At 41.5% G+C, this 14,785-nt stretch overlaps 1 protein-coding gene across 21 annotated transcripts in view; it reads left to right on the top strand.

Moving 5' to 3' along the window:
- The window catches only part of CUX1 (cut like homeobox 1), a 417,182-nt gene that overhangs the window by 326,654 nt on the left and 75,743 nt on the right, over positions 1-14,785 (top strand). For 12 of the 21 annotated variants that reach the window (XM_044993419.1, XM_044993427.1, XM_044993418.1 and 9 more), the window contains 4 exons: positions 917-1,219; positions 2,937-2,999; positions 6,387-6,575; positions 11,925-12,189. The exons of 3 other annotated variants lie outside the window; for them this stretch is intronic. In XM_044993419.1, the coding sequence (XP_044849354.1) occupies positions 917-1,219; positions 2,937-2,999; positions 6,387-6,575; positions 11,925-12,189 (820 nt within the window). The remainder of the gene's footprint in view (positions 1-916; positions 1,220-2,936; positions 3,000-6,386; positions 6,576-11,924; positions 12,190-14,785) is intronic. 6 more of the 21 variants (XM_044993425.1, XM_044993431.1, XM_044993435.1 and 3 more) reach the window with 1 other exon arrangement.

Below are 14,785 nucleotides of genomic sequence, written 5' to 3'. Positions count from 1 at the left end.
GCAGTTTATTAGCCAGGCAGCCATAATTTTGACCTTGATGTGGGTTAAAGGACGCAGACCTGAGAAGAAATCTGTTTATCATGTAGGGAATTCATGCCATCCCTGACAGTGTACAGTGAACAAGATGGATGATCTGCCAGATTGGTCCCTCGCATGGGTGAATCGGGGCAAATTTACAGTACAATTCCTTTGCTGTTCCTGATACAAAAATAACATTTGCTGGGTTTATATTCTATTGTATGACGAGTTGGGGGTGAGCAGAGAGAAGAAATTAGATTTGTAGGATTCTTACTGCCTTAAAGATTTATATAGAACTTGCTCTCCTTTTATGTCTGTCTCTTTTGCATCTTTCATAAACTACTAAAAAAATTCAATTACTTTGGTTGAGAGAGCAGTTTTTGTGAATGTGTCAGGAAGGCTTCCCTAAATACAGTGTGGTAAAAGCTTTTATTGTTAAAGACTTTTGTTGCCTTCAATACCCCCATTTTATTGTGATTGCTTTCAAACACCATGTTTACTTATGAAGTATATTCCTCTATAATAATTGACACATTAATATTTTGTAAGAAAATGACACAGAAGACAATACCTTGAAATCTTATAGCCAAGTGAGTTTCTTGCAGCCCTTCACAATATTGAACAATATTAATTAATTATTAGTTTTATTTTTCTGTTGCACTTATATATCCTGCCTCTCTGAGAAAACAGAGATTAATCAAATAGTAAAATTACAAAATAGCGTAGTTTTAAAATGAAACCTTTCAGTAGCCTAGCCCTTAAAAGCAGCATTTTGCTGTCCTTTTTGCATACCTGGGCATTTGTTAAAATAGAATATAAACGAGAAGGAAGGTTGTTGTAATGCTTTGATTGCAAGATAATTATGCTATAGACAGTTTTTCTCCTTTTTTAATTACAGAAAGCACTCCAAAGACCTCGGCCAGTTGCAGTCCTGCTCCTGAGTCTCCTATGAGTTCCAGTGAATCAGTGAAGAGTCTGACTGAATTGGTACAGCAACCGTGTCCTGCTATAGAGACAAGTAAAGATGGCAAACCACAAGACTCAAGTGAGCCACCTGTTTCTGAATCCCAGTCGACAACACCTTTGCCTCTCTCGGGCCATTCGGCACTTAGCATTCAAGAACTGGTTGCTGTCTCTCCTGAATTGGACACATATGGCATTACGAAGAGGGTTAAAGAGGTGTTAACAGACAACAACCTTGGTAAGTTGCTTTGTTCTAATGTCTTTAATGAAATAAAACAACGTATTAATGCTTTTTTTAAAGTAATGTGTCACTAGAAAGAATGTTAAAACTGTTTAGGTCTAAAATGTAAGCTGTTTTGAAATTGTTCTAATCTGATAAAGAATATCCTCCAGATTGTAAACACCTACTTCCAAACAAAAAATCATAACTCTGTCACTCTTCTACATCATGTACATGTACACCTGGCCCACCAAGCAGACTACCATCCCCAGTTCCCTGTCCACAGTCATCTGAGTCCTGTAGGCTCTTCAAACAGCAACATTTCTATGCTGTTCTGTTCTCCACTTGAGAAGTTGTACTTCACCTCCAGCTTCTGGTTTCCCTGTCCATGTAGAGATGGTAACCAGGGGCCCTAGAGCTTTGCAAATAGGTGAGGAAAAGGGTTGGAAGAGGAGGAGCATCACAGGCAGATGGTGAGTTAAGGAGGGATGTCATGGATGTGGTAGAGGTGGAGGAGGAGAATCCAAACACAAGAGGGTAGTGTATGGAAGTGGATGGGGCCGTTTAATTGTTACCTCACATAGAGCCCACAAAAGCTAATGCTGCCCTTGTCTGCGGAGCAGTTTTCTGGTTCAGGGTGGAGTTACCAGATGGATGCACTGCTGATGTGGTTGATAATATACAGTGCTGTCAAGGGAAATGTGAGGAGTTGGCTAAGGTACAGAAAAGGGAGCCAAAGAGATCTGGGTTCTACTCCCAACTCAGCCAGTGGCTTAATCTGTGACCCCTGTATGTCAGTAACTCCTCCTATGTGTCTGTTTCATACTTCCTTTCCTCACAAGGTATTGGGAGATTTAATGCATTTATGTCTGTGAAGCGCTTGGAAGTCCTCGGATGGAAGGCAGTAGAGAAGGGCAGAGTATTGTAGCACCACTTGTACACAAATGTTAGACTTCTGATTATGTCACTTAGTGCAGCCAGCATCTACCACGAGGCAAGAATGCTTAGTATAAGTGTATGGAGGCTGCTCATTTCAAACCAAAAAGTGTAGTTGGGGATCTAGATATAGAGACCTCTCTTGGAGTTGAAGTTTAGAGAAAACTATTGTCCTGTAAGTTTTTAAAAAGAGATTGAGGAGGAGGCTTTTGGTCATTCCTTCCCTGCACTCATCCCTTTTTCAATCCAAGGGCCAACCTTTCTCTAGGAGCTTAAACAGTTCAGACTGTCTCATTTATTATAACCATTTACAAGCATTAATATACCCAGCTTCTGCTAAGTCTACGTATTTTAGCAAACAGGATTATATGACCCTTTTTCAGTCAGTTGCAGAATAACAGTGGCTGCCATCTTAGACTAAAGTAAGACCCATTTTACTTTTTTTTTTTTTTTTTTAGTGTCACTCACGTTCATTTAAAAAAAATTCTAGGCAGATCCTCTACAAAAAGTCATACATGAAAGCGAGTCCCATTAAACTTGAGGGAACTTCTCACGTGCTTATGTTTGTATAGTCAGACCCAGAGTGCTTACTCTATGGAGCTACTCACAGTAGTAAACTCTACACATGGTTGTAAGGGTTTGTAGGATCAGGCCCTTCGTTTTTTGTTCAGAATGCTATTGGGTACTGTTCCTCCTCTGGTGTTCCAGAGAGGGTTTGAAAAGTATTTTTGTTTACATTTATTTTGATGCCATTTTTACTTAGTCTTTTTTTTTTCCCATGATTTTTGTTTTCCTACAGTGTGGCTGACAAGCCTAAAAAGCAGCAGAAGAGCCAGGAAATGTGCCCCAAACTCTGCATTAGGTGTGGAACAAGTTTAAATGTCTCCTTTTGCCCTCAGTGTGCTGAAGTGCCAGATTTACTCAGTGCTGAGGCTTCTGTTTTAGGCCACAGGGCCGCATGAACCTGTCTCAGCCAATTCCTAGTGGCTCAGTAGTACAAAAACCATTAGCCACTAAAGAGGGCATTAGAGTGAAACTGGTTTGGGTCACATGACTCATTAAATTGAATTGTGTTTGGAAGGTCTTCCCTCGTGGACCGCCTTGGATTCAAACACTAGTAACAATTCTAGCAACCAATACTAGCACTGCCAGCAGGGACATGTTTGTAGCACAATAAGGATTTTCCAGCTGAGGCAGCACTGTCACAGAGGAGAGAAAATGTAACAAAAAGTCCTAAATTTGGGGGGCTGCAGAAGGTGCCAAAATACTGTAAAGAATTTTCCATAACAATCACAACAAAAGTAGGTCACTAAATACAAAAGCTAACTCTTGTGGCTACCAAATGGCAGTAAAGATGGGGCAAACTAAATGGCATGGGTTTTGCAAATTCTCTGAAATCTATATTTAAAAAAAATACAACTCCTCAGTTGCTATTTGAATATATGGTGTATGATACACCTGCTCCCTACCGGTAGTGATTTATAATCTGGTTCCCGTTAGCTTGACAGTCTTTCAAATCAGGTATTCGATCCCTTATGGTTGTACTTAGGGAAGTAGAATAAACACAGTGGAATAAAAACATTTCAGTTTTGCCTTTTGCTGTCCACGTAACATTAATGTGATATTTGCAGTATCCCCTAACTTTTCATACGTAGTATTGGGCATACTTAAAGATTGCTGGGAATACTAAGGGAATGTTGTTTAGTTGCAAAGACAATTGAGAAGATTTAAAGAGGAACCACTGTAAATAGGTTACAGTGCTAATACTCATTCTGGAAGTTTCAACTAATTGGCAGTTTTAAAGATAAATAGAGGGTTTATTTCAAAAGGTCCCCATTCTGTACCAGGGTACAGATATACTCTGGAATGCAGATGAACCAAAACTGGCATTTAGTCTGATTTTTCAGAATTTCGGGTAATCAGGGTTTACCTGTACATGGACAGGTACACAATGAAAAATGGATGTATTTTAAAACAGTGTAGCTGAAAATCACTACTTGTACTTACTTGCCAAAATATGAGCTTAGGGTTCTGTATTTCCACAGTAAGAGCCAAGAAGAGGGACAACTTTAGCTAATAGTGGGCTCCACACAAAGTAACATGCCCACAAAGGCCATGTCCCGCTTACTCCATGTTGGGTTCTCCCTCCCCAGCTTAGGGTTGCCAACTTTCTAATCACACAAAACCGAACAGGCCTGCCCCGCCCCTTCACTGCAACCCCGCCCCTGCTCACTCCATCCCCCCCCCCATCGCTCACTCTTCCCCACCCTCACTCACTTTCACCGGGCTGGGGAATGGGGTTGCAGTACGAGAGGGGAATGGGCTCTGGGCTGGGGGTGCAGGCTCTGGGGGATGCCCGAGGATAAGGGGTTTGGGGTGCAGGAGAGGGCTCCGGGCTGGGGCCGAGGGGTTCAGAGTGCAGGAGGGGGTGTGGGCTCTGGGCTGGGACCGGGGATGAGGGGTTTGGGGTGCAGGAGGGGGAAGGGCTGGGGCAGGGAGTTGGGGTGTGGGAGAGGGTGCGGGATCCCAGCGGCTCTTACCGCAGCTCCGAGGAAGCAGCCACCAGGTCCCTGAAGCCTCTAGGCACGTGGGCAGCCAGGTGGCTCTGCGCAGTGCACACTGCCTTCGCACCCACAGGCGCCACCCCCTGCAGCTCCATTGGTCGTGGTTCCTGGGGGACAGGGCAGCGCATGGAGCCTCCCAGTCCCTGGTCGACCCAGCGCCTAGGGATTGCAGGGGTCTGGTGGCTGCTTCTGGGGGCAACGCGGAGATAGGTCAGGTAGGGAGCCTGCCTTAGCCCCGGGCCCCCGCAGCACCGCTGACTGGACTTTTAAGGGCCGACCAGAGCTGCCAGTGTCCACTTTTGACTGTCCAAAAACCAGATGCCTGGCAACCCTACCCCAGCTCTATATACCCATGTACTCCCCCTCCTCTGACTGCCCCTTATTACAACTCCCTCAAGCTTCTGTTAAATCCTTGCCCATCTGCCCCTTCGTTTGGATGCCTCAGGAGTCCCCGCCGCACACACGTGCCTCAGGAGTCCACACACGCACACCCCTCCGCTGCCCCAATAAATCAGGAAACTAAAAAAGGGAGCCGGTGTGAAATTTTCCAAGAGCTTAGGTCATATGGGCCCAAGACTGCCACTGGCTAACATCTCTTACACCTAGAGCAAGTGAAGGAAAATACTCTGTTGGGGGGCAGACACAGGACCCTGAGGCCAAGTCTTAGCAGGTAAAAAGCTTTTCAGATTACTTTACAATATACAGTAGTTAAAATACTGTCAGAAATCAGGGTTTGACTCAGATGACTGCAGGCTTTTGTAGCAAAAGCGATTGCATATCAGGACAGTTTTGCTCAAGAAAAGCATTAAGTGAAGGTTGTTAGAGAACAAACTGTCTGGCCTGGTTTCGAATGTGGTGGACATTTTCTGTAGTTACTGCAAAGTTCAATCTTAAACATATAAATGGAAACAATAACTATGTGTACATTCAAAGTATGTATGTTCCAAACTACATACAAATTGCTACCATGCTAGACCATAGCATTTGAAACAGGGCTTAAGTACAGAATTCTTGAGAGCATGTACTACATAAAAGTTACAAAAATACACTTTTACTACATTTTGTAAACGGTGCCTACCTGCAATTGCTAAAGCACATTTACAATAGTCGTCAAAACAATATAAAATGGAAAGTATTTGCATGTGTCTGTGAAGACACTAGCGTGAATGTTGCTGAACAGGAGAGGTGTACAGTATTAGCGTTTGTTTCACTGATGGAATTCTCTGTATTATCTTAATGGAAGGAAGCAGTTATAGGACCTTCCCTCATAAAACCTAAGTAGCTGTAGTAGTCTTGCTGGAGTTGACTGCTTAGTTAAAAGCTTGATTTACTTTTTAAAATCTTATTACTTTTTACTTTTGCACATTATGTCCATTATAAGGTCCCAAAAGGTATTGAGCTCCCCTGCTTGCCAGAATCAGACCCTAACTACTAAACTAAAACTAAGTAATTTCCAACTGTAATGGGGGAAGAGCCATTATTCTTCCTTTTATTTCTGTTGGGTTTTCAGGCAAGTGTGAAGTAAGAATAATTGACAGTGATTATATATACCAGAGCTCTGCTACTCCTTCAAAGAATTTGGTCCCCTTCCACCTTCTAGCCTTTCTTTTGCATTGTTTTCTTCTGTTTAGTTTAGATTTGCCTCTTAGCTGAATGAATACATTTCAGTTTTGATTTCTTATTAGGTCAGCGTTTGTTTGGGGAGACAATCCTAGGGCTAACGCAAGGCTCAGTCTCAGACCTTCTGGCTCGCCCAAAGCCCTGGCACAAATTGAGTTTGAAGGGACGGGAGCCCTTTGTCCGCATGCAGCTGTGGCTAAATGATCCCAACAATGTGGAGAAATTGATGGATATGAAGCGAATGGAGAAAAAAGGTAATTTGCAGCAGATTTGCTGATGCATATTTTTTATTATTTCAAATGGGACCTTTTTTTAAAATTATCCGTGAGTATTATATAGGTTATATTGATCCAGCATTATTGAAGGATATGGAAAGGGCTTCACAGCATCTTTCTGTTTGCCAAACTCGATGCTAGCTTTGCTTTTTTTATATATCTCCAGGAAAAAAAACCCACCCTTAATGCCCAGTGTCAGGAAGCCATTGCTAGAATCACTATAGAATTAATTACTGCTGCCCTAATGCATCAGTGATAACTTGCCTTACCAAATGAGAAACGTCAGAATGGCAACTGGCTCAGGATATTCATTACTAGGACCACAACCAGTCACAGACGTTGGGATGGAGGGAGTAAGCAGTGATTCCTGAAGGAATTTCTTGCTGGTCTAACACTGGTGATCACTAGGAGGAAAGATAAATGTAGTGATTTAAAATGATCGTATGAGATACATTTGTATCATTTAATTTAGTATCCTTTGTGGTTCTGGTTTTGTTCAAGTGAGCTCCCCTCATCTGCTTAGATCAAAAACATTTATATATTAGGTTTCTAAATTGTTATATACAATTTTATTGTGGAACATGTCCTGTGGATTTCAGATCCTTCTCTTTATTTTGACTCCATTGCTGAGAAATAGCAATAACAAAAACAGCCACCTTTTAGTACGATCACATGATTCTACAACACAGAAGTTCCAGATGCTGACTTCTAGCAGCAGTTAGCTGAGTGCAGAATTGTGTACATTCCAGCTAGTTATCCTGGATGATGATAGTGCATCTTTGCATTAACGTGCTATTGTTGACTGATTTCACAGTAACACTAATATGTCATGAAGAATTTTTGTGGTTATACTGAAAATTGCAGTTAAGGGGGCTCACAGGAGAGCTAGTAGTCTCCTGTTGAAAGTGAATAACAGAAACAAATTCCTGCTACAGTAACTTCTGGTAGTACAGCACAATGCAATATCTCATCAGAAATTGCATGAGGTCTTCCACTGGGAGCAGAATCCTCTCAGGTTTCCCACTTAGCACTGTAAACTAAAGGGAGCTGAGATGGTTTCTGCTGCATTAGAAACAGAGCAAAAATAAATGGGCCAAATAGCTAGATTTGTAACAGTCCTAAGAGATTATCCTGTACAACGTTGAATAAAACCAAATAAAAAATAATTAAAAAGTAACATTGACAGCCTCCTTTGGAAAAGAGTTTCTAAACTGGATTTTTATCAAAGTCCGACGCAATAGATATGCTGTAGGAAAGGAAACTGTGCCTGAATAAAGATAAGGCTGTAAATTGTTTGAGGGCCTCAGCTGAGCTCCTGAACTGTGTACGTGCTGTCCTGGTAGCAGAGCACTGGGAGTGAATTCAGCCCTGTATTCACTCCAAAGTTCTCTCTTGCAGCTAAGGGTCCTGTTGTTCAACCATTTAAATTACCCTGGAGCCACATCAACAATGTAACTTTCCATTCAGATAGTGTCAGTGAAAGAACATTGCAATGGTTTCTGTTGCCAGTGAAACATTACAAACAATTATTCCTCTCCCACATTTTATCAGAGGAATAAATTGATAGTTATGGTAAAGGTGAGATGAGCAGATCTCCCCCCCATCCCCATCAGTTTGAAACTTTATGCTATGAAAGCCCTATATAAACAGTTTGGCATACTTCTAACATATGTTAAATCAACTTTTAGGAGGGTCTTCAGACCCACCAAGATCAGACTCCTTCCACCCACTTCACTTACTTTGAATAATTAGCTTCTGCAGCATATGGCACACCACTGTGCATGCTGCTGGAAACATTGCACTCCGCAGTGAATAGTGCTGAAGCCTCCTGACAGGAGAAATGTTAATTCTCTATATTTCCCCATCATTTCATTTTTAATAAACTTGTTCAGTACCAGGTAGGATAAGAATTCTATTTAAAAAGGGCTCTGTTTTACCCCAGTAGGCAGGCTCTAGTGGTGGGCATGCTGTTTCCAGCTGAGTGCATGCTGGGGAGACTCGCCAAGGGAACATGGCAATGCTGGGGCTACAACGACAGCAATGAAAAAGTGGTAAAATCCTGGAATAAAACTGGGCCCAACACCAAGGATCCAGGTCCAAACCTTCCCAAGGACTGGATTTAGGAAGTGAGTTTGGTCATTATGAAGTAGTGGTTAATGGATAAATTCAAAACTATATCCAAAACCAAACTCCTCCAAAACTCAGGGATGTTGCCTTTTGATTTGAGTCTCTCCTTATTTGAAAATGTGCTGAAATCTCCCCTGGCCTTGTGTATATTCACCACATACACTTAGAGTTAAGATTGTTTAAAATAATATTTGCAAATCATCTTTAAAGCATCTAGAGTGCTTCATGCAGAGCTCATAGCTAGTAATCTGGTTCAGCACACTGATAGATGCCATAATATGTGATCTTGAACCAGTGGACCGATGGTCTGATAACCTGTTCTGGATGGAAATACCAACTGGTAGATGTTGTGGGTTTTTTGCAGTGGGGCTCCCTGTAAGTCGTCATTGTTTCTTTATTCTTGTCTCATGAAAGATACAGACTTAGCAGTTGCTTCATAGTGACAGCATTGAGAGCGAGGGCAGGTCTGCACTTGGATGGAACACTTCCCAGGAAGTTCTAGTTCTCCAGGAAGTGGTGTTCATCCTCTTGAGTTTGGCCTGAGCTGTTGTCCCAGAATGAAGATTGAAAACTCTGTGTTGCTGGAGGTGCCATCTTTTGGTTGTGGGATAAGAGAATCTGACCACTCATTAAAGATCTTTTTGCATAAGAGGAGGGTGTTAAGCCCAGTGACCTGAGCAAATTCTGGCAGCTTCAGTTGGATATAGCACACATGTTTTACATTTTTAATTAGATGTGCTCTTCTCCTTCATGTCATCTCCTAAATTTCTGTGTAGTGTTGCAGTGTTCTAATGAGCAGATACCATTCTTCACCCTTGTTTTGGCTGTTACAGTGGTGAATGAAGGGAGCCCTGTGTCTAGTTTGTGTATCAGTATAAGTTTGTAAAACACTTTAACCTGAAAAGACTCCAAAGACCTTTTATAAATGTAAGATAATATCATTTTCTTCATATTAATTGCCAGCATTGCAAGTTGTAGCATTTAGCTGCACCTTAGGGTCTGCAGAGATAGGGCCCCATATGTTGTTTATCACTAACTGCTTCCCATTTTCCCCACTGGTTGAAACATCCTATATAGCTTTGGTTGATTGGAACAACCTTTAAAAATAACTTTATTATATAAACAATGTGGGTGAGGTAATATCTTTCATTGGATCAACGTCTGTTGGTGAGCGAGACAAGCTTCTGAGCCAGCCTCAGGTCCTGAAGAAGAGCTTTGTGTGGCTTAAAAGCTTGTCTCACTCACCAACAGAAGTTGGTCCAGTAAAAGATATTCCCTCCCCCACCTCCCCACTCTAATATCCTAGGACTGGCATGGCTACAACTACATTGCATATAACTTTCTTAAATGGGTGCAGGACTATATATGACACAGCAGAGTGATGGATCATGAGCTTCTTACACTCCGCTCCATACCAGCGATCTTGCACAGTAGGCAATCCAACAGGCAAGACATCATATTAAGGAAAAATAAAATGTAGGTAGTTCAGGTACCCAGGAAGGTTAAACAGTATGTTCAACATTCACTTTGATACTCCTGTGACTGTGTAACAGTCCCAGTAGATCCACCACCAGTGCAGAGGGTGAAATGACAAAGCAGAGCTGGACAGTAAAGGCCCAGGCAGTCCTGCAGAGGAAAAGGGTACTCTATGAAAGCAGCTCCCTGGGTACTGTAAGGAGGGTGAGCTCTATACCCAGAAAAACTTGAATTGTAGCTCAAGGTGGCCTGTCTTTTTTTTTTATCATCTATGCATCCTATTCCTAAAGATAAAACCTGTGGTAAAGAAATTTATTTCATGAAAGACTTTGTTGCTGGCTCGGGTGACCCACTTCACAAGCTTCCAAATCTCTCTGGCATGAGTCTATGCTCTGAAATATATATATATATATGGTATTTATCAGGCCACTGCAACATTGTATTGATCAAGTTCATCTGGAAGTGCTTTTTTCTCACTGCAAGGGAAAGGCCTCCTCGACAATGCTGTTGCATGTCTCTGATCCCATCTTCCTCCACCCAGTGCAAATCAGTCAAGGCAATGACATCGTTAGCCAAATCTCTTTCCTCAATGAACTTAACAGGATGGTTCAGCACCACCACTCTCCCCATGAGGATGAAGGTGCCTAATGGAATTGCTCAGATTCCTATCACTGACCTAACTGAGCTACCTGCACACAGCAGCAGTACCCATCAAATCATATTGTAAAAGAATCTTGCTTAAAGGAAGGAGCTGTAGGTTGTTTTTCTTTTTTATAACTTGTCTCCAGTGTATGCATCTACGACAAGATCTGTAGGAATAAGCAGCAAACCTCTGAAATGTTCCTTAGGGCTGAGGCAAAATTGTCAGGATTCCACAGGCTCCAAGCGCCATCTTGTGTTGGAACATGTTTGTGATTTCAGCTTTTATCAACTACTGTAGTTTAAATTTAATCCAGTAGGAAGCTTTAAATACCAAGAAACACAGAACATTTCAGTTGCAATGCAGCATAACTGTCCTAACAGAATGTATATGTGAAAATGTCATACTCATCAAATACTCAGACTTTTGTTGAGTAACATTAGAACTATGCACCACACTTGATAGCTGCTTTCAACTACCTGATAGGGGGTTCCAAAGAGGATGGATCTAGACTGTTCTCAGTGATACCTGATGACAGAACAAGGAGTAATGGTCTCAAGTTGCAGTGGGGGAGGTTTAGGTTGGATATTAGGAAACACTATTTCACTAGGAGGGTGATGAAGCACTGGAATGGGTTACCTAGAGAAGTGGTGGAATCTCCTTCCTTAGAGGTTTTTAAGATCAGGCTTGACAAAGCTCTGGCTGGGATGATTTAGTTGGGGTTGGTCCTGCTTAGAGCAGGGGGTTGGACTAGATACCTCCTGAGGTCCCTTCCAACCCTGAGATTCTATGATTCTGTGATTAACTTATGTCCATTATTTGTCTCACATATTCACCAATGGGGTGGAAAACTTAGAAAGGTGTATGGTCAGTTTGTGCTCTCTTCCCTGCCACCTCTGCCTTCTCTTGTGGTCTCTTTTGGATCCATGCCAGAATTCATTTCCTGCGCCTTCCTGCTCTGTCCCTCCCAGCATGCACGCCCCCTCCCCAGCCCCCCAAGCTCACAATTTGGGATCTTTGCATTTACTCTGCAGTTCTTGTATTTGGTGATTTTATATTTGCATGGTTCTGTATTTCTCTTTCAGCCTACATGAAACGACGGCACAGCTCAGTTAGTGACAGTCAACCTTGTGAGCCCTCTTCAGCTGGAATAGACTATAGCCAGGGAGCCAGCCCACAGCCACAGCATCAGCTAAAGAAACCACGAGTAGTGTTGGCACCAGAAGAGAAAGAAGCTCTAAAACGAGCATATCAGCAAAAGCCATACCCATCGCCAAAAACCATTGAGGAACTCGCTACACAGCTCAACTTGAAAACCAGCACCGTGATCAATTGGTTCCACAATTACAGGTACAGTACATGTCCCACACAGCATCTCCAGTGAGCACAGTATATACTCTAGCCCTAAAAGGCTGTTTATTTCTATCTGTCTGAACTAGTGCTGGGCAGTGATACAGAAGGGACTGTCTCATTAGCAAGGAGTTTAGAGTAATAATGATAGTGCAAACAGTATATGCCAGTTTTAAAATAATTCCTGGGGAATAAAAATACCCACATATTGACTGAAATAGTTCTTGTCTGTGTGAAATTCTGCATTTTGATTTGATATGTCAGAGTGGGACTTTAAACTAAAAGGGGTCACTGTTGTGGAATATTTATAATTCATATTGTAGTCTACCAGATAGTGTGTACACTACTGCCCTCTATTGGATGGAATCAGAACTATTCTTTTGTCATAGGTCCTACAGTGCTGAAAATTAAAGGAGATTTTTCTTTAGCTCAAGATATAGAGACCTGTGATTTGGGACCAGGAGAATGTATTCTGTCTCCATGAAGTTCCAAATAGCCATGGTGTGCAGCCTAGTGACAACCATGATGTCTGAGGTGGCTGCAAATTTATTACACTATTATGATTCATCCTGAAATGAAATGACATTAGAGTCTCAGTTTAATCCCTTGTTCCCTTTAAGAAGAACCACAAATTGGGTGCATTGAGTAGTTTCTGACCACTGAAGACTCAATGCTTGACCAGCTTGACCACTGAGAAGTAGGAGTTGGATAAACACACTCAGTTTTTGTCTGAAAGGAATTGATCAGGAATCCTCATCATCTTAACACACTTTTATCCTAGAAGTTGGCACCGATCAATATAACAGTTATAATTTGAGAGGTAGAAGAAAACATACAAGCCTCAGTCCCTTGCTTTTTGAACCAAGAGTCCCTGATTATCATAGGACAGTTTAAAAAACCTTAACAAACAATTCACATTTTAAAAGATTTCTCCCTCTGAGCTCCTCTCTGCCACTTCCGAGGCCACTGTGGACACAAAAAAAGACTCCTTTGTTAATGACTGAGCTAAGGAATAGAACATACAGTAGTAGGCAAAGGAAAATAATAAATATAGTCACCAGTAGGTGGTAACATTTCTACTCTGTCACATTGACTTGTACTTAAATGTAGTCAAATTTGATTTGTGTGCACTGCAAATACAGCATCTTAGTTTAAAGTTCTCCAAATACAGACATCTATTCCCTTTCTCACTTATAGCAATTATACACAAGTTGGAGTAATGCCTATGTAAATATGTTCCCTTCAGCCTGACAGCAAAATGTGCTGTTCTCACTTATACAGATGAATGAAAGTACACTGGTGACATGTGTTATCTTCCTCATTATCATGAGGTCTTCTGTTAGGCACATTGTGAGAAAGCACGACAAGTCATGATCGATCAGCACATTTAGCCACACCACACTATACATTAATTCAGAATAGTCCTGCAGTTACAGATAAAGTAAAATATGTACAAGCAAGGCAGCAACATAGTCTAATGCAGGGGTCGGCAACCTTTCAGAAGTGTTGAGCCAAGTCTTCATTTATTCACTATAATTTAATGCTTCGTGTGCCAGTAATACATTTTAACGTTTTTAGAAGGTCTCTTTCTATAAGTCTATAATATATAATTAAACTATTGTTGTATGTAAAGTAAATGAGGTTTTTAAAATGTTTAAGAAGCTTCATTTAAAATTAAATTAAAATGCAGAGCCCCCTGGACCGGTGGCCAGGACCCAGGCAGTGTGAGTACCACTGAAAATCAGCTTGCGTCCTGCCTTCAGCACCCGTGCCATAGGTTGCCTACCCCTGGTCTAATGGTTGGAACACGGCATGGAATTGGGAGTTCGGATTCTAGTCAGCACTACTGATTTGTTGTGTAACCATGAGCAAGTCATTTATGGCCTGATTGAAGTCAGTGGGATTTTTTTGAGTGCTCAGCACTTCTGAAAATCAAGCCATGGACTACTACTTTATGCCTCAGTTTCACCATCTGAAAATCAAGAATATTAACAAGGGTTTTGTGAACTTGAAGTAATGTCTGTGAAATGTTTTTAGAGCCTCAGGAGAAAGGTACTCTATGAATGTTAGGCATCTTTATTATTTTTATTATTTATTAATATATACAAGAAATGAATTCATGGAACTGAAGAGGGTTCCCTTTCTAACTATAAGGAATCTTGAAAGATAAGAATGTGGTGTTTGTCATATTTTAAAGGCGTCAAGAGCCCATTTTCAAATTTAGCTTGCATTGTGGGTTTTAAATCTCCCATACAACTGCTGTCTGTCCCATTACAAACCGTAGTGTACTGTTCCTCTTGAATTTGATACCTTTTCCTTAATGTCTTGCTGTCATGGATTCGGGGTCTCAGGAATCTTGTTACTGCAGTGATTATCCTTCAGGTATATGGTTTATGCCATACATTCCACAAACTGTTGCTGCATTAGAATATGCCCTCACAGCCATCTTTGTGTAAAGAATGTGTGTTGGCACATGTATGTCACAGCAAGAGGCACTATGGAAATACCTGAGAGAGAGAATTTCACTTTGAAATATAAATATTCAGAAAAGATTTCATTGTATCCACAAACACATCTAAACCTTTCTGTTTGTTTC

The sequence above is a fragment of the Mauremys mutica genome, chromosome 19 (assembly GCF_020497125.1).
Source record: "Mauremys mutica isolate MM-2020 ecotype Southern chromosome 19, ASM2049712v1, whole genome shotgun sequence".
NCBI lineage: Eukaryota > Metazoa > Chordata > Testudines > Geoemydidae > Mauremys > Mauremys mutica.
Note: the sequence above shows the minus strand (reverse complement) of the source record. Positions and strands in the feature narration are given on the sequence as shown.